Raw genomic sequence first — 23483 nt, forward strand, 5'->3', positions numbered from 1 at the left:
TCCAATCAGAGGAGCAAAAAGAAAAAAAAAATTTAGAAGAGTGAAGATAACTTAAGGGACTTACAGGATACCATCAAGCAGACAATTATATGCATTATAGTGGTCCCAGAGGGAGAGGAAAGAGAAAGGAGCAGAAAGCTTATTCTGAGAAATAATAACTGAAAACTTGGGGCGCCTGGGTGGCTCAGTCGTTGAGCGTCTGCCATCGGCTCAGGTCATGATCCCGGGGTCCTGGGATCGAGCCCCACATCGGGCTCCCTGCTCCACAGGAAGCCTGCTTCTCCCTTTCCCACTCCCCCTGCTTGTGTTCCCTCTCTCGCTGTGTCTCTGTCAAATAAATAAATAAAATCTTTAAAAAAAAAAAAAAAAACTGAAAACTTCTCAAATATGAGGAAAGGGAAACAGACATTCAGATCCAGGAAGCCCAGAGAGTTGTAAATAATATAAATCCAAAGAGACCTATACTGAGGCACATTATAATTAAATTGTCAAAAGCTGAAGAACCTTAAAAATGGCAAAAGAAAAACTATTTGTTACATACAAGGAACCCCCTTAGTGCTATCAGCATATTTTTCAGTAGAAACTTTGCAGGCCAGAGGGAGTGGAATGATATATTCAAAGTGCTGGGTAAACAATAACTGCTAACCAAGAATACTCTACCCAGTAAAGTTGTCCTTCAGAATTGAAGGAGAGAGAAAGATTTTCCCAGGCAATCAAAAACTGAAAGAGTTCATGACCATTATACCAGCCTTACAAGAAATGTTAAAGGGAGTTCTTCAAGCTGAAACAAGAAAATTAATGGGTAACAAGAAAATATGTGAAAGTATAAAACCCACTGGTAAAGGTAAATATATAAATTCAGAATACTCTAGTGTTATAATGGTGGTGGGTAAAACACAACTCTAGTATGAAGACTGACAGAAGTTATTAAAAATAACTATAATAATTTGTTAATAAATACACAATGTAAAAAGATGCAAATTTTACTTCAAAAACATAAAAATGTGGGAGAGAGTGTAAAGATGTAGAGATTTTGTATGTATTAAAAGTTATCACCTTAAAATAGACTATTATAAATACAACATGTTTTATGTAAGCTTCATGATAACCATAAAGCAAAACCTACAATAGACATACAAAAAAAAAAAAAAAAAGAAGCAGCAGCAGCAGCATATCTTTACAGAAAATAATCCAATAACAAAGAGAAGAGCAGGAGAGGAAGGACTTAAAAAACAACCTGAAAAATATCAACAGAATCACAATATTAAGTCCATACCTATCAATAATTAATTTAAAGATAACTGGATGAGGGGTGCCTGGGTAGTCCAGTCAGTTAAGTGTCTGACTCTTGATTTTGGCTCAGTCATGATCTCAAGGTTGTGAGATCAAGCCCCGTGTCAGGCTCCATGCTCATCAGGGAGTCTGCTTGAGATTCTCTCTCTCCCTCTCCCTTTGTCCCTCCCTGCTGCGTGCTCTCTTCTTCTTAAATAAATAATCTTAAAAGAATAAACAAAAATAAAGGTAAATGGACTAAATTCTGCAATCAAAAGACAGGGAGCATTCTCCTAACAGTCCTGGCTTAGGTCTGAGCAACTTTCTTTATTCTGCTTGACCTTGCACTACTACCAAAGCTGATCAGACCAGATGGTCACCTGACCTAAGCTGAGCCAATCAGTCTTTCTCAAAAATATGAATGCCATGGAACATACAGCCGAACCACATTGGCCTTGGAACCATAAGGCTCTATGGAGTTAGCATCACAAGTAGCTACATCTTAGTGAAACTTGCAAAGGTCTAGATGAGCAGAAAAAGGGTCTCAAAAAGGAAGAGAGTTTACACAGAGAATGGAATATTCTTGCAAAGAGAAGTAGAAATGAGAGGTAAAGTGTTCCCCAAAATAAGGAGGCAAAAAGAAGAGCTCACTGGTGACTCTCCAGTTGCCATAATGATCAGCTGTATTTCCTCAAATAGATTTCATAAGATTTTCCTGCATCTTTCTGACAAATTCCTCATTGACAGAGAAAAAAAAAAAAAAGACAGGGAATAGTTGTATGGATAAAAAGAGGAAGATCCAACTATCTGCTGCCTATAAGAGATTCACTGAAGCGTTAAGGACACACAGAGACTGAAAGTGAAGAGATGGAAAAATATTCTATGCAAATGGAAATAAAAGGAAAACAGGGGTAGCTATATTTATATCAGAAAAAAACAGACTTTAAGCCAAAGAATGTAACAAGAGATAAAGAAGGACATTATATAATGATAAAGGGGTCAATCCATCAAAAACAATTAACATTAGCAAATATTTATACAGCCAATATAGAAGCAATTAAATATTTAGAACAAATATTAACAGGTAGGAAGCAAGAAATAGCAATACAACAACAGCAGAGGAGTTCAATACCACATAATAGATCAGATGGACCTAACAGACATTTACAAAATATTCTATTCAATAGCAGCAACATACACATCCTTCTCAAGGGCATATGGAACATTCTCCAGGAGAGATTATATGTTAGGCCATAAAAACAAGTCTTAATAAATTTAAGAAGATTAAAATCATATTGAGCATTTTTTCCAACGATATGAAACTAGAAATCAATTACAAGAAGAAAACTGTGCAAATCACAAATATGCAAAAATTAAACAACATGCTCCTGAAGAACCAATGAGTCAAAGGTGAAATAAAATGGAAGTAAAAAAAATATCTTGAGACAAAGGAAAATGAAAATACAACATACCAAAACTTGTGAGGCTCAGCAAAAGCAGTCCTAAGAGGGAAGTTCATAGCAATAAATGCTTGCATTAAGAAAAAAGAAAGATCTAGGGGTGCCTGGGTGTCTCAATTGGTTAACTGTCCAACTCTTGATTTTGGTTCAGGTCATGATCTCAGGTTTGTGAGATCGAGCCCCATGTCAGGCTCTGCAATCAGCAGGGAGTGTACTTCTCTCTTTCTCCCTCTCCCTTTGCCCCTCCCCCTGCTCACGCTCTCTCGATCACTCTGAAAAATTAATTAATTAAAAAAAAGAAAAAAGAAAGATCTCAAACAACCTAACTTTATACCTGAAGAAACTAGAAAAAAGAACTAAGTCCAACATTAGTAGAAGAAAGGAAATAAAGATCAGAGCAGAAATAAATGAAATATAGACTAAAAAGACAAGAGAAAAGATCAAAGAAACTAAGAGCTAGATTTTGGAAAAAAAAATAAACAAAATAGGCAAGCCTTTAGCTAGACTCAAAAAGAGGGGACTCAAGCAAATAAATTTAGGAAGAGGAGACACTACAACCAGATAGTACACAAATATAATGATCATAAGAGACCACTATGAGCAATTAGAAGCCAACAAATCAGACAACCTAGAAGAATTTGATAAATTCCTAGAAACACAGTCTACTAAGACTGAATTATGAAAAACAGAAAATGTGAACAGATCAATAATGAGTAGAGAGATTGAATCAGTAATCACAACCTTCCAAAAGAGAAAACCCCAGAGCCAGATGGCTTTACTGGCAAATTCTATCCAACATTTAAAGAATTAATGCCAATCTTTCTGAAACTCTTCTAATAAATTGAAGAGAGAGAGAACCCTCCCAAATTCATTTTACAAGGCTAGCATTAGCTTTATATCAAAGTGGACAAGGACGCTACAAGAAACATTTTTCCAAAGAAGACTTACAGATGGCCAACAGAATCATGAGAAGGTACTCAACATCACTATCAAGGAAATGCAAATCAAAACCACAATGAGATATCTCCTCACACCTATTTGGATTGCTATTACCAAAAAGACAAGAAATAACAAACACTGGAGAGAATGTAGAGAAAAGTGAACCCTTGTACACTGTTGGTGGGTATGTAAACCAGTACAGCCACAATGGAAAACAGTATGGAGGCTCTTCAAGAAATTACAACGGAACCACAATATGATCTTGCAATCCCACTTTTCGGTATATGCCCAAAGGAAATTAAATCATTATCTTGAAGAATTATCTGTACTTTCATGTTCATTGCACCATTAGTCAACCATAGCCAAGATATGGAAACAACCTGTCTGTCAATAGATGAATGGATCAAGAAATGTGGTGTACATATACATAATAGAATATTATTCAGCCTTTAAAAAGGAGGGAAATCCCATCTCTTGCATTAACTAGGATAAACCTGGAGGGCAATATGCTGAGTGAAATAAGCCAGACAGAGAAAGACAAATACTGCATGGCACTAATTACATGTGGAATCTAAAATCAAACTCATAAAACAGAGAATAGGAAAGTGGTTGCTAGGAGCTGGGGAGTGGGGGAAATAGGGAGAGGTTAGTACAAGAGTGCAAGTATACCTGATAGGTATTGTGGGTTCAGTTCCAGACCACCACAATAAAGTGAATACTGCAATAAAGCAAGGCAATGAAATTTTTGGTTTCCAAGTGTAGTGCATATAAAGGTTATGTTTACACTATACTGTAGTCTATTAAGTATGCGATAGCATATGTCTTCAAAACCAATGTACATACCTTAACTAATACTATATTGCTTTAAAAATGTTAACCATCATCTGAGTTTCAGGGAGTCATAATCTTCTTGCTGGTGGAGGGTCCTGTCGCAGTGTTGATGGCTGTTGACTGATAATGGTTGCTGAAGGACGGGGTGGCTATGGCAATTTCTTAAAATAAGACAACAGCAGTCTGCCATATTCATTGACTCTTCCTTCCACAAACAATTTCTCTTCAGGATGGGATGCTGTTGATAGCATTTTACCCACAGTAGAACTTCTTTCAAAATCAGAGTCAATCCTCTCAAACCCTGCTGCTGTGTTATCAACTAAGTTCATACAATATTTTAAGTCCTTTGTCAGCATTTCAACAATCTTCACAGCATCTTCACTAGGAGCAGATTCCATCCCTAGAAACCACTTTCTTTGCTCATCCTTAAGAAGCAACTCCTCATTTGTTAAATTTCTATCATGAGATTGCAGCAATTCAGTCACATCTTCAGGTTCTACTTCTAATTCTAGTTCTCTTGCTATTTCTACCACATTTGCAGTTACCCACCCCCTGAGGTCTTGAAGCCCTCAAAGTCATCCATAACGGTTAAAATCAACTTCTTCCCAACTCCTGTTCATACTGATATTTTGACCTCTTCCCATGAATCGTGAATGTTCTTAATGGCAACTAGAATGGTGAATCCTTTCCAGGAGGTTTTCAATTTACTTTGCCCAGATCCATGAGAGTAATCAGCAATCTATGGCAGGTATAGACTTATGAAATGTAAGACTTTCTTCAATATAAGACTTGAAAGTCAAAATTACTCCTGATCCATGGGCTATAGGATAGATGTAGTTGTTAGCAGGCATGAAACATTAATTTCCCAGTACATCTCCATCAGAGCTTTTGGATGACCAGGTGCATTGTCAGTGAGCAGTAATCTTTTAAAAGAAAACTTTTTTTTTTTCTGAGTAAGAGGTCTCAACAGTGGGCTTAAAATATTCAGTAAACCATGTTGTAAACAGATGGGCTGACATCCAAGCTTTGTTTTTCCATTTATGGAGCATAAGCAGAGTAGATTTAGCATAATTCTTAAGGGCCTTAGGATTTTCAGAATGGTAAATTAGCACTGACCTCAATTTAAAGACACTGGCTGCATTAGCCACTAAGAAGAGAGTCAGCCTGTCCTTTTTTCTTCTGTTTTATTTTTTTTTTTTAAAGATCTGGTTGATTGATTGATTGTGTGAGTGGGGTTGGGGCAGAGAGAGAGAGAGAGAATCTCCAGGAGACTCCACACAGACAGCGGAGCCCAACAAGGGGCTTGATCTCATGACCCTAAGATCATGACTTGAGCCAAAATCAAGAGTCAGACACTCAACTGACTGAGCCATCCAGGTGCCCCTATTTTTTTATTTGATTAATCATGTCTTTTTTTTTATGTTTTTATTTAAATTCTAGTTAGTTAACATATAGTGTAATATTGGTTTCAGGAGCAGAATTTAGTGATTCATCACTTACATACAACACCAAGTGCTCATCACAAGTGCCCTCTCCTTAATACCCATCACATATTTAGCCCATCCACTGCCCACCTCCCCTCCAGCTGAGTAGTATTCCATTGAATATATATACCACATCTTCTTTATCCATTCATCAGTCAATGAACATTTGGGCTTTTTTCCATAATTTGGCTATTGTTGATAATGGTGCTATAAACATCGGGGTGTTGGATGCCTGGGTGGCTCAGTCATTAAGCGTCTGCCTTCGGCTCAGGTCATGATCCCAGGGTCCTGGGATCGAGCCCCACATCGGGTTCCCTGCTTTGCGGGAAGCCTGCTTCTCCCTCTCCCACTCCCCCTGCTTGTGTTCCCTATCTCACTGTGTCTCTCTGTGTCAAATAAATAAAATCTTAAAAAAAAAAAAATCAGGGTGCATGTGCCCCTTTGAATCAGTATTTTTGTATCCTTTGGACAAATACCTAGTAGTGTAATTGCTGGGTTGTAGGGTAGCTTTATTTTTAACTTTTTGATGAACCTCCATACTGTTTTCCAGAGTGGCTGCACCAGCTTGCATTCCCATCAACAGCGTAAGAGGGTGCCCTTCTCTGCATCCTTGCCAACATCTGTTGTTTCCTGTGTTAATTTTAGCCATTGACATGTATGATGTGGTATCTTATCATGCTTCTCATTTGTATTTCTCTGATGATGAGTGATGTTGAACATCTTTTCATGTGTCTGTTAGCCATCTGGATGTCTTCTTTGGAAAAATGTCTGTTCATGTCTTCTGCCCATTTCTTGATTGGTGATTATTTGTTCTTTGGATGTTGACTTTGATAAATTCTTTATACATTTTGGATACTAATCCTTTATCAGATATCATTTGCAAATATGTTCTCCAATTCAGCATGTTGCCTTTTAGTTTTATTGATTGTTTCCTTTGCTGTGCAGAAGCTTCTTGATGAAGTCCCAACAGTTCATTTTTGCTTTTGTTTCCCTTGCCTCCAGAGATGTACCTAGTAAGAAGTTGCAGCAACTGAGGTCAAAGAGGGTGCTGCCTGTGTTCTCCTCTAAGATTTTGATGGATTCCTGTTTCACATTTCAGTCTTTCATCCATTTTGAGTCTATTTTTTTTTTTTTGTATGGTGTAAGAAAGTGGTCCAGTTTCATTCTTCTGCATGTAGCTGTCCAGTTTTCCCAACCATTTGTTGAAGAGACTTTCTTTTGTTCCACTGGATATTCTTTGCTGCTTTCTTGAAGATTAGTTGACCATATAGTTGTGGGTCCATTTCTGGGTTTTCTATTCTGTTCCATTGATCTATGGGTCTGTTTTTGTGCCAGTACCATACTTACAGCTTCATAATATAGCTTGAAGTCCGGAATTGTGGTGACTCCAGCTTTGGTTTTCTTTTTCAAGATTGCTTGGGCTACTCAGGGTCTTTTGTGGTTCCATACAAATTTTAGAATTGTTTGTTCTAGCTCTGTGAAAAATGGTGTTGGTATTTTGATAGGAATTGCATTAAATGTGTAGATTGCTTTAGGTAGTATAGACATTTTAACAATATTTGTTTTCAGTCCAGGAGTATGGAATGCTTTTCCATTTCTTTGTGTCATCTTCAATTTCTTTCATAAATGTTCTATAGTCTTCAGAGTACAGATCTTTTACCTCTTTGGTTAGGTTTGTTCCTAGATAGCTTATGGTTTTTGGTGCAATTGTAAATGGGATTGATTCCTTGATTTCTCTTTCTGCTGCTTCATCACTGTTGTATAGAAATGCAACAGACTTCTGTGCATTGATTTTATATCCTGCAATTTTGCTGAATTCCTGTATCAGTTCTAGCAATTTTTTCGTGGAGTCTTTGGGTTTTCTAGAGTATCATGTCGTTTGTGAATAGTGAAAGTTTGACTTCTTCCTTGCCAATTTGGCTGCCCTTTATTTCTTTTTGTTGATTGCTGAGGCTAGGACTTCCAGATATTAGGTCAAATAACAATGGTAAGAGTGGACATCCCTGTCTTGTTCCTGACCATAGAGGAAAAGCTCTCAGTTTTTCCCCATTGAGGATGATAGTAGCTTGGTTCTTTCATATATGGCCTTATGATGTTGAGGTATGTTCCCTCTATGCCAACTTTGTTGAGGTTTTTATCAAGAATGTGTGTGTACTGGGGCATCTTGGTGGCTTGGCTGAGCATCCAACTCTTGATTTTGGCTCAAGTCGTGATCTCAGGATTGTGGGATCAAGCTCCTCATTGGGCTCTATGCTCAGCCGGAAGTCTGCTTGAGATTCTCTCCCTCTGTCTCTGCTCCTCCCCCCACTCATGCTGTCTCTCTAAAATAAATAAATCTTTAAAAAATTTTTTCCAAAAAAGAAAAAAAAATGGGTGCTGTACTTTGTGAAATGCTTCTTCTGCATCTATTGAGAGGATCATATGGTTCTTATCCTTTCTTTTATTAATGTGGTGTATCACGTTGATTGATTTGTGAATACTGAACCACCCTTGCAGCCCAGGAATAAATCCCACTTGATCATGGTGAATAATTCTTTTAATGTACTATTGAATTCGATTTGCTAGTAACTTGTTGAGAATTTTTTTTTTTTTTAAAGATTTTATTTATTTATTTGAGAGAGAGAGAATGAGAGAGAGCATATGAGAGGGGTTAGGGTCAGAGGGAGAAGCAGACTCTCCGCCAAGCAGGGAGCCCGATGCAGGACTCGATCCAGGGACTCCAGGATCATGACCTGAGCCGAAGGCAGTCGCTTAACCAACTGAGCCACCCAGGCGCCCCTATAACTTGTTGAGAATTTCTGCATCAATGTTCATCAGGGACATTGCCCTGTAATTCTTTTTAGTGAGGTCTTTGGTTTTGGAATCAAGGTAATGCTGATCTCATAGAATGAGTTTGGAAGTTTTCCTTCCATTTCTATTTTTTGGAACACTCTGAAAAGAACAGCATTAACTCTTCTTTAAATGTTTGGTAGAATTCCCCTGGGAAGCCACCTAGCCCTGGACTTTTCTTTGTTGGGAGATTTTTTTTTATTATTTTATTATTTATCTACTTATCTATTTATTCATTTATTTGAGAGGGAGAGGGGAGGAGCAGAGGGAAAGGGAGGGAGAGAATCTTGAGCAGTCTCCACACCCAGTGCAGAACCCAATGCAAGGCTCGATCTCACAATCCTGAGATCGTTACCTGAGCTGAAATCAAGAGTCTGACACTTAACTGACTGAGCCAACCAGGTGCCCCTGTTCGGAGATTTTTTTATTACTGATTCAATTTCTTTGCTGGTTATGGGTCTGTTCAAATTTTCTATTTCTTCCTGTTTCAGTTTTGTAATTTATATGTTTCTAGGAATGTATCCATTTCTTCCAGATTGCCTAATTTGTTGGCATATAATTGCTCATAATATTCACTTATAATTGTTTGTATTTTTGTGGTGTTGATTGTGACCTCTTTTATTCATGATTCCATTTATTTGGATCCTTTCTCTTTTATTTTTGATAAGTCTGGCTAGGGGCTTACTAATTCTGTTAATTCTTCAAAGAGCCAGCTCCTAGTTTCATTGATCTGTTCTGGTTTTTTTTTTTGTTTGCTTCTATGTTTCTCTATCATTCATTTCTGCTCTTAGTTTTATTATTACCCTTCTTCTGCTGGCTTTAGGCTTCATTTGCTGTTCTTTTCTAGCCCCTTTAGGTGTAAGATTAGGTTGTGTATTTGAGACTCTCCCTGATTGTTGAGGTAGGCCTGTACTGCTATGTATTTCCCTCTTATGACCGCTTTTGCTGCATCTCAAACGTTTTGAACCATCATGTTTTCATTATCATTTGCTTCCATGTATTTTTTGTATTTCTTCTTTAATTTCCTGGTTAACCCATTCATTCTTCAGTAGGATATTCTTTAACCTCCATGTATTTGTGGTCTTTCTAATTTTTTCTTGTGGTTGACTTCAAGTTTCATAGTATTATGGTCTGAAAATATGCATGGTATGATCTCAATCTTTTTGTACTTTTTGAGGCCTGATTTGTGACCCAGTATGTGATCTATTCTGGAGAATCTTCCATGTGCACTGGAAAGAACCTGTATTCCGCTGCTTTAGGATGTAGTGTTCTGAATGGATCTGTTAAGTCCATCTGGTCCATGATGTCATTCAAAGCCCTTGCTGCCTTGTTGATTTTCTATGTAGATGATCTGTCCATTGCTGTGAGTGGGGTGTTATAGTCCCCTACTATTGCTGTATTGTTATCAATGAGTTTGTTCATGTTGTTACTAATTGATTTATATATCTGGGTGCTCCCAAGTTGGGGGCATAAATATTTACAATTGTTAGATCTTCTTGTTGGATAGATCCCTTTATTGTGATAAAGTGCCCACTTTCATCTCTTATTACAGTTTTTTGTTTAAAATATAGTTTGTTTGATGGGCATTAATGGGCATGTGATGTGATGAGCACTAGGTGTTATATGCAACTAATGAATCACTGAACATTGTATCAAAAACTAACGATGTTGGGGTTGCCTGGGTGGCTCAGTCGGTTAAGCATCTGCCTTCGGCTCAGGTCATGATCCCAGGGTCCTGGGATCAAGTCCCGCATCGGGCTCCCTGCTCAGCGGGGAGCCTGCTTCTCCCTCTGCCTGCTCTGCCTGCCCCTTCCCCTGTTTGTGTGCGCTCTCTCTCTCTGACAAATAAATAAAATCTTTGGGAAAAAAATGATGTTGGTTAGTTATGTTGGCTAATTTAATTTAAATTTTAAAAGAAGTTTCATTCTAAACACACACACACAAATATAGTTTGTCTGATATAAGTATGGCTACTCCAGCTTTCCTGGACATCCATTAGCATGGTTCTCTATCCCTTCACTTTCAATCTGCAGGTGTCTTTAGGTCTAAAATGAGTCTCTTGTAGGTAGCATATAGATGGGTCTTGTTTTTGTTTTTATCCATTCGGATACCCTATGTCTTTTGATTGGAGCATTTAGTCCATTTACACTCAGAGTGATTATTGATAGATATGAATTTGGTGCCATTGTACTACCCGTAAGGTCGCTTTTCCTGTAGATTGTCTCTGTTCCTTTCTGGTCTTTGTTACTTTTGGTCTTTCTTTCCCACTCAAAGAGTCCCCTTTAATATTTCTTGCAGGGCTGGTTTAGTGGTCACGAACTCCTTTAGTTTTTGTTTGTCTGGGAAATTCTTTCTCTCTCCTTCTATTCTGAATGACGGCCTTGCTAGATAGAGTATTCTTGGCTGCATATTTTCTCCATTCAGCATTTTGAATATATCATGCCACTCCCTTATGGCCTCCCAGGTTTCAGTGGAGAGACCTACTAACCTTATTTGTCTTCCCTTGTACGTTAGGGTTTTCTTTTCCCTTGCTGATTTCAGGATTCTTTCCTTATCTCTGTATTTTGCAAATTTTACTATGATATGTCTTGGTGTTGACCTGCTTTTGTTGATTTTGATGGGGAATTCTCTGTGCCTTCTGGATTTGGATGTTTGTTTCCTTCCCCAGATTAGGGAAGTTTTCACCTATAATTTGCTCAAATAAACCTTCTGCCCCTTTTTCTCTCTTCTTCTTCTGGGACTCCTATGATACGGATATTATTACACTTTATGGAGTTGCTGAGTTCCCTAAGTCTACATTCATGATAGAATCTTTCCCTCTTTTTTCAGCTTCATTATTTTCCATAACTTATTCATTCCTTTGCTTCTACCATCCTGTGGTCATTACATCCTGTCAATTTTACATCTTGGTTATAGCATTTTTTATTTCGGTCTGACTAGTTTTTATGTTTTTTATCTCTGCACTAAGGGACTCCCTGGTGTCTTCTATGCTTTTCTCAAGCCCAGCTAGTATTCTTAGGATTGTTGTTTTAAATTCCGGTTCAGGCATATTACTTCTGTTTTGATTATATCCCTGGCAGTGACCTCTTCTTTCCTTTGGGGTGAATTCCTCCATCTTGGCATTTTGTCTAGGTCTCTCTTCCGTGTGTTATGAAAGCCAGCTATGTTTCCTGCTCCTGAGAGTAACAGCTATATTAAGAAGAGGTTCTATACTGTCCAAGGCCTGGTGCTTCATGAAGTGTTTCTAGTGTATGCTATGTGCACCCTGCTGTTATGTTTTGGCTACTCTTTCCCTCAGGTAGGTCCTCTGCAGAGTTTCTCCTTTCCTGCAGTGGGGAGTATTTGGACTCTGTCCAGGGTGTGGCGAGTTTTAACTAGGTGTGTTTTAGTCTGCTTAAACGAGGCCAGGTCTGGGGCGCCTGGGTGGCTCAGTCGGTTAAGCATCTGACTCAGATTTTGGCTAGGGTCATGATCTCAGGGTTGGAGGACTGAGCCCCATGTCAGGCCCCACATTCAGCACGTAGTGCTTGAGATTCTCTCTACCTCTCCCTCCCCTCTGCCCCTCCCTGCATGTGCTGAAAGAAAGAAAGGGGCTAGATCCTATTTCCCCTAGACCTTAAGCTTTGTAACACTCTATGGTCAGTAGGCTTAATGCATGTGGGGGGGGGGTCTGTGCTGATCTTCTGATGGGGGAGGGGGGCACGGGGCAGCTGCTGCTCTCTCAGGCACACTTGCCCTAGTTCAGAAGCACCTGCAGAGTGCAGAGAGGTGGGGCTTGGTGTAAGTGGCTCAAGCCTCCACTATGGGGTGCCATGCTGCTCACTGAAGTCCATCTGTGCTGACTGGGGGGGGAGGGGGAGGACGAAATGGCATCAGCTTGCTCTCTTGTCCCTGGAGAGGGGAGTTCATGCCTACCCCTGTTCAGGAAGCTCTCACAGAAGAGCAAACAATCTCCCCTCCTGTGTCCCAGGCTTCTGTCAGATCCTTGCTTTCACCCTGTCTGTGTCTGAGCCATCTGCCCACCTGGTGGTACAGTGCTCCTGTTTTATCTCAGGCACACCGGCTGGGTTTCAAAACTCCACAAATTTTAGGGACCTGGCACGGACCCACGCTAGTCCTCTGTGGGAGGGTCTTGCTGTGCTGTGGCTGGTGCCAGTTTATCCCAGAAGGGCAGTTGCACAAATGCGCAGGGGCTTGGAGTTTATGTAAAGCTCAGCAAAAAGTGGGGTCCAGTTAGCTGCCCACAGCAGCTGCCTCTGTTTGTATGCTAATGAACAGGGCAGCTAATGGCACCTGTGGGAGAATCAGCCTGTCCTTTGAATCCAAGCATTGACTTTTCCTCTCTAGCTATTAAAGTCCTAGATGGCATCTTCTTCCAGTATAAGGCTATCTTGTCTACAATGAAAATCTGTTGTTTAGTGTAACCACTTTCATTAATTATTCTAGCTAGATCTTTTGGATACCTCGCAGGAGCTTCTACATCAGCACTTGCTACTTCATCTTGCTTGCACTTTTATGTTATGAAGATGGCTTCTTTCTTTAAACCTCATGAACCAACCTCTGCTTAGCTTCAATTTTTTCTTCTGCAGCTTCCTCACCTCCCCAGCCTTCACAGAACTGAAGAGTCAGGGTCTTGCTCTGGACTAGACCTTGCTTCGGCTTATGGGAATGTTGTAGCTGCTCTGATCTTCCATCCAGACCACTAAGACTTTCTCCATATCAGCAATAAGGCTGTTTCATGTTCTTATCATTCATGTGTTCACTGGACTAGCACTTTTAATTTCCTTCAAGAACTTTTTCTTTGCATTCACAACATGGCTAACTATTTGTTGCAAGAAGTCTAGCTTTTGGCCTATCTCAGCTTTCAACGTGCCTTCTTCATTAAGCCTAATTTAGCCTAATTGTTTCTAAGTTTTGACTTAAAGTGAGATTCACTTGAACTAAACTTAGGAGCCATTGTGGGGTTATTAATTGGACTAATTTCAATACTGTTGTGTCTCAGGGAATATGGAGGCCCAAGGAGAGGGAGCGAGATGGGGGAACAGCCAGTTGGTGGTAGAGTCAAAACGTACACATTTATTGATGAAGTTCATCATCTAATATGGGCATGGTTCGTGGTGCCCCAAAGCAATTACAATAGTAACATCAAAGATTACGGGTCATAAACCAACATAACAAATATACGGATAATGGAAAAGTTTAAGAACTTAATTCTTTACTTTTGATGTAATGGAAAAGTTTAAGATATTGCAAGAATTGTCAAAATGTGACAGAAACACGAGGTGAACAAATGTTATTAGAAAATGGTACAGATTTTGCTCAATGCGGGGTTGTTATAAGTCTTCAATTTGTATAAAATGCAGTATCTGCAACATATAATAAAGCAAAGTGCAATAAAACTAGGTATGCCTATACAAACTTTAAGTTATAAAGTAAATAAGGTCTGAGGAGCTAATGTAATTATGGTAACTATACCTGAAATTTGCTAAGAGAGTAGAACTTATATGTCTCACCAAAAAAAAAGTAAGTATGTGAGGGGAATCCTTTCCCTATGTATATGTCTATTAAATCATCACACTGTATACTTCAAATATCTTAAAATTTTGCCAATTATACCTCAATAAAGCTGAGGGGAAAAAAAAACAGAAAAAATTAGGAACTATTGGAATTCTCCAAATATTAAAAAAGTCCATTTCCCAACTACTTTACCATACATAAATTGGTTTTCCAAAAAGTTCATCTCCATAGTTTTTTTTCCAGTGCAATAGCAACAACTCAATCAAAAGATATTTATGTAAAAATTTTGTTCTTGCAAACAGGTTAAAAGACCAGCCCGCTAGTTGCCACTGGGTAGAGAAAAGAAAAAATAGCTAATAAGCACTAAGTTCTCTACTGATACCTATCTGCCTTTCTAGGTTTTGTTCTCTAAATTCTAGTCAAGACTATAAGAAAAATGATCCCCTAATGCATATGATGAGACACCAGTAATAAAAACTGTGTAGAGGCCTAGTCCTTCATCTGAACTAACCTGAAACTTGAAAGAGAAAGAATATAAATGCAATACCACTCGTAGTATTACTTAAAATTATCTCCTTTTTCCTCCTTTTTCTTTTTTATAAACACACATAAAACCTCAAAACCTTAAAGCCTCTAGGAAAACATTTCACCCTAATTATTTTTGAGAATTAAAGGAATCACTTGAAGAAAAAAAAATTTGGTTATGCAGATTATAATCAACACTGTCATTAACTTTGTTACTCGATGACTCTTTAATAGATGGAGAAATATAAAAAAAGTTTTAATCTACAATGAGAATTCTCAATTGAATACAATAAAGAATTCAAGTACTTACCTTAAAAATGGCATTTTTTGCCTTATATGTAGCAAAATATGGTTGTTCCAAAAGCCACAATGATGTAAGAATGGCAGCTGTAGAGGTCTTTACACGAATGATGGGACTATATTCACAGGATAACTCAGTGAGACTAGGATCACAGAGCAGTCTTTTATTAGACCACCTTATCATCCATTCCAGCAGCCTTCTTATACTGCTAAATGTGTTGTTTAGTGCTAGAGGAAGATCTTCTTGAGGGTTAACATCATTGCATTGAATTGCTTTAAAAATACATCTTCTAGTTTTGTTGGACTTGGGAGTCCAAAAAATATGGTTTGACAATCTCTGGATTACAGGTTTCTCTGAACTGTCATCTTGTATTCTATAAACTGACTTTTGTTTTAAACCAAACAATCCACTTGTCCCTTCCTTTTTATCGACTTCATTCAAAGGGTTCTCTAAAAATGGCCAGATTTCTTGAGTAACCGGTACTGAAGCTGAAAGTGCTTGGTTTTCTGACTTTTCAGACTCATATGACTCAGAAGCAACAAAGCAGGAGCCAGCTCTAAACACATTCTGGCTTTTGGTTTTGCCTTGACGTCGTTTTAATGTTGTATGTACATCAAAAAGTAAAGAATTAAGTTCATGTTCTCTAAGATGTCCAGAAAAACTGGTTAGAAATGGAATGCCAGGATCCTTGGAATCAAGTAGGTCTCTTTCAAGAACATAACTCAAGAAGAGATCAAGAAATTTAATATATTCATCATCATCACGTTCAAATTCCCAAACACCTATTACAGGAAGTGCATTTTGTAATAACTTTTCATGATCTTTTCTTTCAAGATTTTCTTTCTGATTACATATCTTCTTTTTTTCATTGGACTTATCAATCGATGTTAATTCCACATGATTTGGTGCATCTCTAGCAAAAAAAAATTGAAAAAGACAAAATTAAAGATTTAATCACTAAAACACATGTTAGAATTGACAACAAAAATTTTCTCCACTGAGTTAATCATATATCTTTATATAATGGTCAATGCCTTTCAAATGAGGGGGTTAGACTAAATGAACATTCTGATTTAAAAAATATAACACATTAATACCAAAAGGGGGAAATTTGTGTTAAAAAAGACTCAAATGGGGGCACCTGGGTGGCTCAGTTAAGAGTCTGCCTTCAGCTCAGGTCATGATCCCAGGGTCCTGGGATCGAGCCCTGCATCATGCTCCTTGCTCAGCAGGGAAGCCTGCTTCTCCTTCTCCCTCTACCTGCTGCTCCCCCTGCTTGTGCTCACTCTCTCTGTCAAATAAATAAATAAAATCTTAAAAAAAAAAAAAAAAGACAAATGTGTTTATAGAAATTTCACTTTTAAAAACATGAATTTTTGGGGCGCCTGGGTGGCTCAGTTGGTTAAGTGACTGCCTTCGGCCCAGGTCATGATCCTGGAGTCCCGGGATCGAGTCCCACATCAGGCTCCCTGCTCAGCAGGGAGTCTGCTTCTCCCTCTGACCCTCCCCCCTCAGGCTCTCTATCTCATTCTCTCTCAAATAAATAAATAAAATCTTAAAAAAAATAAAAATAAATAAAAATAAAAATATGAATTTTTTTCTGGAAAAAAAAAGGTCCACTAATAGGTCAGAATTTAGGAATATAAAGTCAATAAAAATCATAAGCCACCAATATACATCTTAATTTATGGTTTCTCGTTTTTTGCATCTGCCCCTTTCAGCTTTCCCCGTACAATGTGCAACAAGCAGGACTGCCCTCAAGACTGTACTACACAAAAGTTGGGAATTTTTTCTAAACTTTCTGCTGCTACTAAACCTGTTAGGCAAACCCTTTAACTGCCAATCATAATTACTTTTTAAATCTGTTTCCTTTCAACATGATCCTTAGGGAAGAACAGATCCCTAGTTCCCTCAGTAAAAGAAATAAAGGGTTCGTGTTAAGGCACCTGGACTGAAGGCGTCATGTCTCTTCTTATTAAGAAGGCACAGTAAGCAGCCTCCAGTGTATTCCACCAAAATTGTTTGGTGAAACAAGCACACACCATTTATAATACTATTAGGTATGATTTAAGCAGACATTTATGTTTGAAGTAGATAAAATCATTTCATTTAAATAAGATTATGGTTGATTATATAGTCTTTCAGTCACGAAAAGGATAAACTGCATAGCAGATAATGGAATTATAAAGAAAAAAATTTACCTAGAGTAACAGAAGTTTAAACGGTAAAAATTTCTAGACAATTTATAGACAAGTTTCAAAGATGAATGTGCAATTTCCTTTCCCTGGAAACCCTTAAAAATAATATTGCTAACTCAATAATCCTAAATTATTTAATCTAAAGATTACTAAAAAAACTAAAATGGGGCGCCTGGGTGGCTCAGGTGGTTAAGCGTCTGCCTTCGGTTCAGGTCATGATCCCAGTGTCCCTGCTCAGCTGGGAGTCTGTATCTCCCTCTCCCGCTGCCCCTCTCTCCCTGCTTGTGTTCTCTCACTCTCTCTCAAATAAATAAATAAAATCTTAAAAAAAAAAAAAACACTAAACTAAATGCCCCCCAGTGGACTCTAGAATTTCATCTACTTACCTGATTTTATACTATCAGGTAGCAAAATCATTTCATATCTCAATAATATTTTTAATGAATTTTCAAATGTACAGTTTCATTTTACACTCCTAACATCCTTGTGAGTCAGGGAGGGTAGCACTATCATTCATATTGTTAACAATGCCATCAGTGAGGGACAAGAAATCAGCTTCTCTCTTGCATGAACATACTGAAAATATTTTTTTCCAAAGGAAGTGAATGCTTGCCATTAAGAGATCTCAACTGGGGGCACCTGAGTGGTCAGATGGTTAAGCGTCTGCCTTCGGCTCAGGTCATGATCCCAGGGTCCTGGAATCGAGCCCCATGTCTAGCTCCCCGCTCAGCGGGGACTCTGCTTCTCCCTCTCCCTCTGCCTCTCCCCCTGCTCATGCTCTCTCTCTCTGTATCTGTCTCAAGTGAATAAATAAAATCTTTCTAAAAAAAAAAGAGAGAGATCTCAACTGTACCTTTGATAGACACGTATCCTACTTTTTTCTTCAACTGACAAAGCTTCCGAGAAGGTGTCTGCTGTATCTGCATCACTGTGGACTAGAGAATTCCCCAGTTCGGTGAGTGTGCTCCTGCTCAAACTAGTTCCTAGGGAAAACCTATCAAAACCTGGAACCTCAGCTGGTTTTTCTTCTTCAACTGGTTCCCAGATATTCATCTCAAAAGAACCTATATTTCTCTGCACACGTTTTAGGGCTTTCACTCTCACTTTATGAATAGAATGCATAATAACAGACATCATTTCCTCAGTTTGGGGACCTATAAAGGAAAAAACAAAAGGCCTTAGAGTAAATTAAAATGTTTCCATTCAAGACAAAGGGGAACCCAATTCCAGTCCCTCCTGGGAACCCGGAATCCAACTGATGACTAACATTTATTTCCATATTCTTACAGAGCATGCTTTCTTCAGTATTTGTTAGAAAGCTATGTTTCGCATTTTGAAGCAGAATTGCAGAAGTTAGAGAAGGTCCATTAAAGAACAATAAAAGGGACAGAATCCAGACTCCATAAGACCATATGCCCTGGGAAACAAAAAATTAAGAAGTAATTTAACTATTTCAGGGCATCTGGGTGGCTCAGTTGGTTGAGTGTCTGGCTCTTGATTTCAGCTCAGGTTGTGGTCTCGGGGTCATGGGCTGGAGCCCCATTCAGGCTCCGCGCTGGGCATGGAGCCTGCTTGAGATTCTCTCTCTCCCCCTCTCCCTCTGCCCCTCTCCCTCTGCCCCTCTCCCTGCACTCACTCTCCCTCTCTCAAATAAATAAATCTTTTTTAAAAAGAATTTAACTATTTAAAAAATCAGACAGATAATTACAGAAAGAATCACTATAATTTTTCCATTCCCGAGTGATAAATAAGAGAAAATGAGTATAATTTTAGCCAAAGAAACAAGAACACCTTTCTGACTTCAAATAACGGGAAACATTAGGAAGGGAAGGTTTTCAAGGCTGCCTACAGAAAAAATTTTAAACATTATTATACATAAGCAGGACATTTTAGAGAATGTCAAAAAAGTATAAAGAAAAATATAAAACAGAAATATATTAATGCAATAATGTACAATCACAGGACATAACTAGACTTAAATACTATAGTTATTAAAAAAGAGGGTAATTTGAATTCTTTAAAAATTTCCACATGTGAATGTATTTAATGTCACTGAACTGTATACTTAAAAATGGCAAATTTTATATTATGTATATTTTAACCACAAGAAAAAAAATTTCCACAAGGGCATCTTGAATGTATAGGATAAAATTAGCAATACAAATAACCATAAAGGAAGAGGAAGAATAGTTTTCTTTTTTTTTTTTTTAAGATTTTATTTATTTATTTATTTAGACAGACAGCGAGAGAGGGAACACAAGCAGGGGGAAGGGTAGAGAGAGAAAAGCAGGCTTCCTGCTGAGCAGGGAGCCAGATGTGGGATCATGACCTGAGCCAAAGGCAGATGCTTAATGACTGAGCCACCCAGGCACCCCAAGAATACTAGTTTTCAATAAAATATCTGCATTATGCAAAGAGCAATGTGCTCATTTTATATATCTTATTTAATCCTTTCTCTTTTTTTTTGAGAAAGAGAGAGAGAGCGTGCAGAGGGAGGGGCAGACAGAGAGAGAGAGAATCTTAAGCAGGCTCCACGCCCAGCGAGGAGCCCGACATGGGACTCAATCTCACAACCCTAAGCCAAAATCAAGAGTCTGCCACGTAACTGACTGAGTTACCCATGAGCCCCTTAATCCTCTTTTACTACACATTCATAGAGTAGGTATTATTATACCCATTTTACAAATAAGGAAATGAGACCCATAGAGACTGAGAAACTTGCCTATAGTCACACAGTTATTAACTGACAGAGCCATGACATGAAGTCAGCTTTGTCTGGTTCCAAAGCAAAACTGGTAATGGAGGAGTGCTTATTTCTGCCTTTTCATACTATCTTCAAAGAAAGGAGAAATGCATAAAGACATAAGCACTAGAAATTACATGCTTTCAAAAGAAAACGAGAATCTTCCATAATTCATCTATCAGATATCTAAGAAATGACAAATACTACCTTTCACAACACAGTGTCTGAGTCTCTGTTGAAGAGAGTGATATTTTTCTCTTAAAGGAACCCTTATGTCTTCAGGATTGGGAAATGCTTTCACAAAAATTTCTGCTACCTTCAGAAAAATTAAAAAAGTGAGTTTTATGAGCAACATCATTCTTAATTAAAATAAAGCAAAAATCCTTTAAAGTCTCTGATTTTCATTTAGTTTGTTTTCACCTACATTCACATTACCTTTCTGATTGGCGGCAGTTCTCCAATAAGGCTCAAAATTAGATCCTGAATAAGTTCCTCAATATCAGAAAACCGAGAGAAGGGCAGCATTCTGTACGCCCACTCCACTGCACTGAGGCAGTGCTCAACCATACAAGAATCAAACTCCACTTCGAGGTCCTAAAAGGATATTGAGAAATACATTTCCTTTTCAATTTAGATGGAAAGATCAGGATGAGTTCAAAAGAAAGATTGTTATTAACAGTAAAATCTTCTACCAAGCAATAATTTCCCAAGTAATGTTTGTTCATTTCCCTTATTCTTGTGCAAGTAAATACCTTTTTTCCCTCCACATTTTCTCTTGCTTTCTGATACTGCCTGCAACTATAGGATAACTTATCACGAATATGTAGCATCCAACACAGAGCACAAAGTTCTCTGAAGCAACCTAAATCAGGAATGCAAATATGAAAAATTGGATGAGTATATACATTCATATAGTAACAACTTCATCCCTGCTCGTTTTTTCCCCAAAATAAATGTCCTTATTTTGTTGATTATAAAAGAAACATATGTTCATTGACAACACCTTATATAAAAGTCATGAAAATCCTTTCAGAATTTTTATGTACATTATTCTAGAATATTTCATGCATGGGCAGTTGCATAAAAATATTGAAAACATTTTTAGAGTAAATAACTTACTCTATTTACTAGAAGTTTACTTGCTTTAAGCTTCATAGCGTATTGTAGATAATGTTCAAAACCAATACACACAGCTCTACTTAATACTGTATAGTTAATTTATTTGGAAAATCCCTTATGATAGGCAACTAAGTTTAAAATTTTTCAATACTAGGGGCGCCTGGGTGGCTCAGTCGTTAAGCGTCTGCCTTCGGCTCAGGTCATGATCCCAGGACCCTGGGATCAAGCCCCGCATCGGGCTCCCTGCTCTGCCGGGAGCCTGCTTCTCCCTCTCCCACTCCCCCTGCTTGTGTTCCCTCTCTCTCTGTGTCTCTCTCTGTCAAATAAATAAATAAAATCTTTAAAAATAAATAAATAAATAAAAAAAAATAAAAAAATAAAATTTTTCAATACTAGAGACATACTTTCCACTATTAAAAATTTTTTAATTAAAAGCAATAAAAGTACACAAAGACATATATAATCATACTATGTATGCTGTGTTGAACCTAGGTCTTTTTTTCATTTAATGTGTCCTGGTTATCTTTCCATGGTGGTAACATACACATAACTGTCTTTTCATTGCCAATATAGTATTCCATTGTATAGAAACTTCCCCATATCAACTGTTTATATTATATCATTATTAATATTTAGGCCTAATTTCTAAGCAAGCAGTTCATTTTGGACAAACCTATTGCTTTAATGGAAACTTCATCAAGCTTGTGGTCTCCAGCTGCTCCAGGTCGAAAGAATGCTACACCTCCTTTACAGTAATTAAGTAATGACTGAGGGAAAGGACTCAATGAAGGAAGGGACCCTTTCATTCGAATCTGAAAGAATGACAGAATATGTTAATTATCAGTGATCTAAATCTATTTTTGAGGAAGCTATAAAGGAACAAACAAGGCAGGTAAGATAAACCATATAGAATAGAAAACACAGCATGGTTCCTATACTATGTAAGAAAATACCCCTGAAATGAGCTGTACTTTCAGAAACTTAGCTCACAAATTTAATTCAAGAATTCACTAGGCTAGGGACACTTGGATGGCTCAGTTGGTTAAGCATCTGCCTTCAGCTCAGGTCATGATCCCAGAGTCCTGGCATCAAGTCCCGCATTGGGCTCCTGGCTCAACGGGGAGCCTGCTTCTCCCTCTGCCTGCTGCTCCCCCTGCTTGTCCGCTCTCTGATAAATAAATGAATAAATAAAATCTTAAAAAAAAAAAAAAAGAAAGAAATTCACTAGGCTAGATCACAAAAAGAGAAAAGAAGATTTCAATAAAATATTTTTCATCACTCAGTTTTGCCTGTATAAAAAGAATTTAATGCTATTTGTCCTGACTTTCCCCAAAGGCATAATAAAGGAAAAAAAGATATTTAAGTATCTCTCATCCAAAACAAAACTATGTGCAGTACCTAAAAATAAATATGACAAAAGTTATATCTACCTATATAATTTTTAAAAAACTTAAGTGACAGAATTAGAAAGTCACCATCTGGCAACTCCTAATAAAGTAATGACTCCAGCAAGGATAATCAATAAATGTTCAATTAGGTAAAAAGTTGCTGGGCTGATGGAGAACATGAGTGGGTAAAACACAACCCAAACTCATGAATCCCTCTCACCATCACTAAAAGTGAGATAAAAAGTCCTGTGTGTCACATGATATGATGCAACCATATGCATGGTTGCATATGGTTGCATCATATCATGTGACACATCATATCATGTGACACACAACCATATATATGAAGTATACCATACCATTTATGAAGGACCCATTTCTAAGAAAATGTGAACCTGATCAAGCCTCTGTACCTCAATGAGTATAGAGTAATTACTAGTTTATGGGGAAATAAAATGAAAGAGGAATAAATTAAATGATACTAAATGGATAAACTATCAAACACATGGAGAATACGGTACAGGACAAATTACCATGTTTCTCTACAAATCAACAAGGAAAAGAAATTAAAGGAAACTGCTACAGAATAAAAGAAAAGGAATCTAAGAGACATAAACCTGAAAACAAAAGGATTGGCAGCAGGTTTGTAATCTACTTTCTCCCTCTTCTATTCACTTCCATAAAGACATGATCTTATCAAATCCTCTTGTAAGCATGCTAATGACAGACTTCTTGTCAAACAATTGAACAGTATTTACTAGATGTACAGAGCCTAGCTAGGTTGGTTATTATAAATAAACGTAGCATGCATGGATTTATGGAGTATGGCTCACTGAAAATGTCACACAAGCTATATAATTAAAGAGATATAAAAAAG

General features: G+C 37.8%; 1 protein-coding gene across 5 annotated transcripts in view; it reads right to left on the reverse strand.

Annotated features, from left to right (window-relative positions):
- CPLANE1 (ciliogenesis and planar polarity effector 1) overlaps nt 1–23483 on the reverse strand; it is a 138124-nt gene that overhangs the window by 67549 nt on the left and 47092 nt on the right. For all 5 annotated transcript variants that reach the window (XM_032415152.1, XM_032415151.1, XM_032415155.1 and 2 more), the window contains 6 exons: nt 21892–22030; nt 20852–20961; nt 20535–20693; nt 20307–20415; nt 18210–18510; nt 15168–16071 (listed from right to left, as the gene is read on the reverse strand). In XM_032415152.1, coding sequence (XP_032271043.1) covers nt 15168–16071; nt 18210–18510; nt 20307–20415; nt 20535–20693; nt 20852–20961; nt 21892–22030 — 1722 coding nt within the window. The remainder of the gene's footprint in view (nt 1–15167; nt 16072–18209; nt 18511–20306; nt 20416–20534; nt 20694–20851; nt 20962–21891; nt 22031–23483) is intronic.

Source organism: Phoca vitulina, unplaced genomic scaffold (assembly GCF_004348235.1).
Source record: "Phoca vitulina isolate PV1807 unplaced genomic scaffold, GSC_HSeal_1.0 scaffold17, whole genome shotgun sequence".
NCBI classification, from domain to species: Eukaryota; Metazoa; Chordata; class Mammalia; order Carnivora; family Phocidae; genus Phoca; species Phoca vitulina.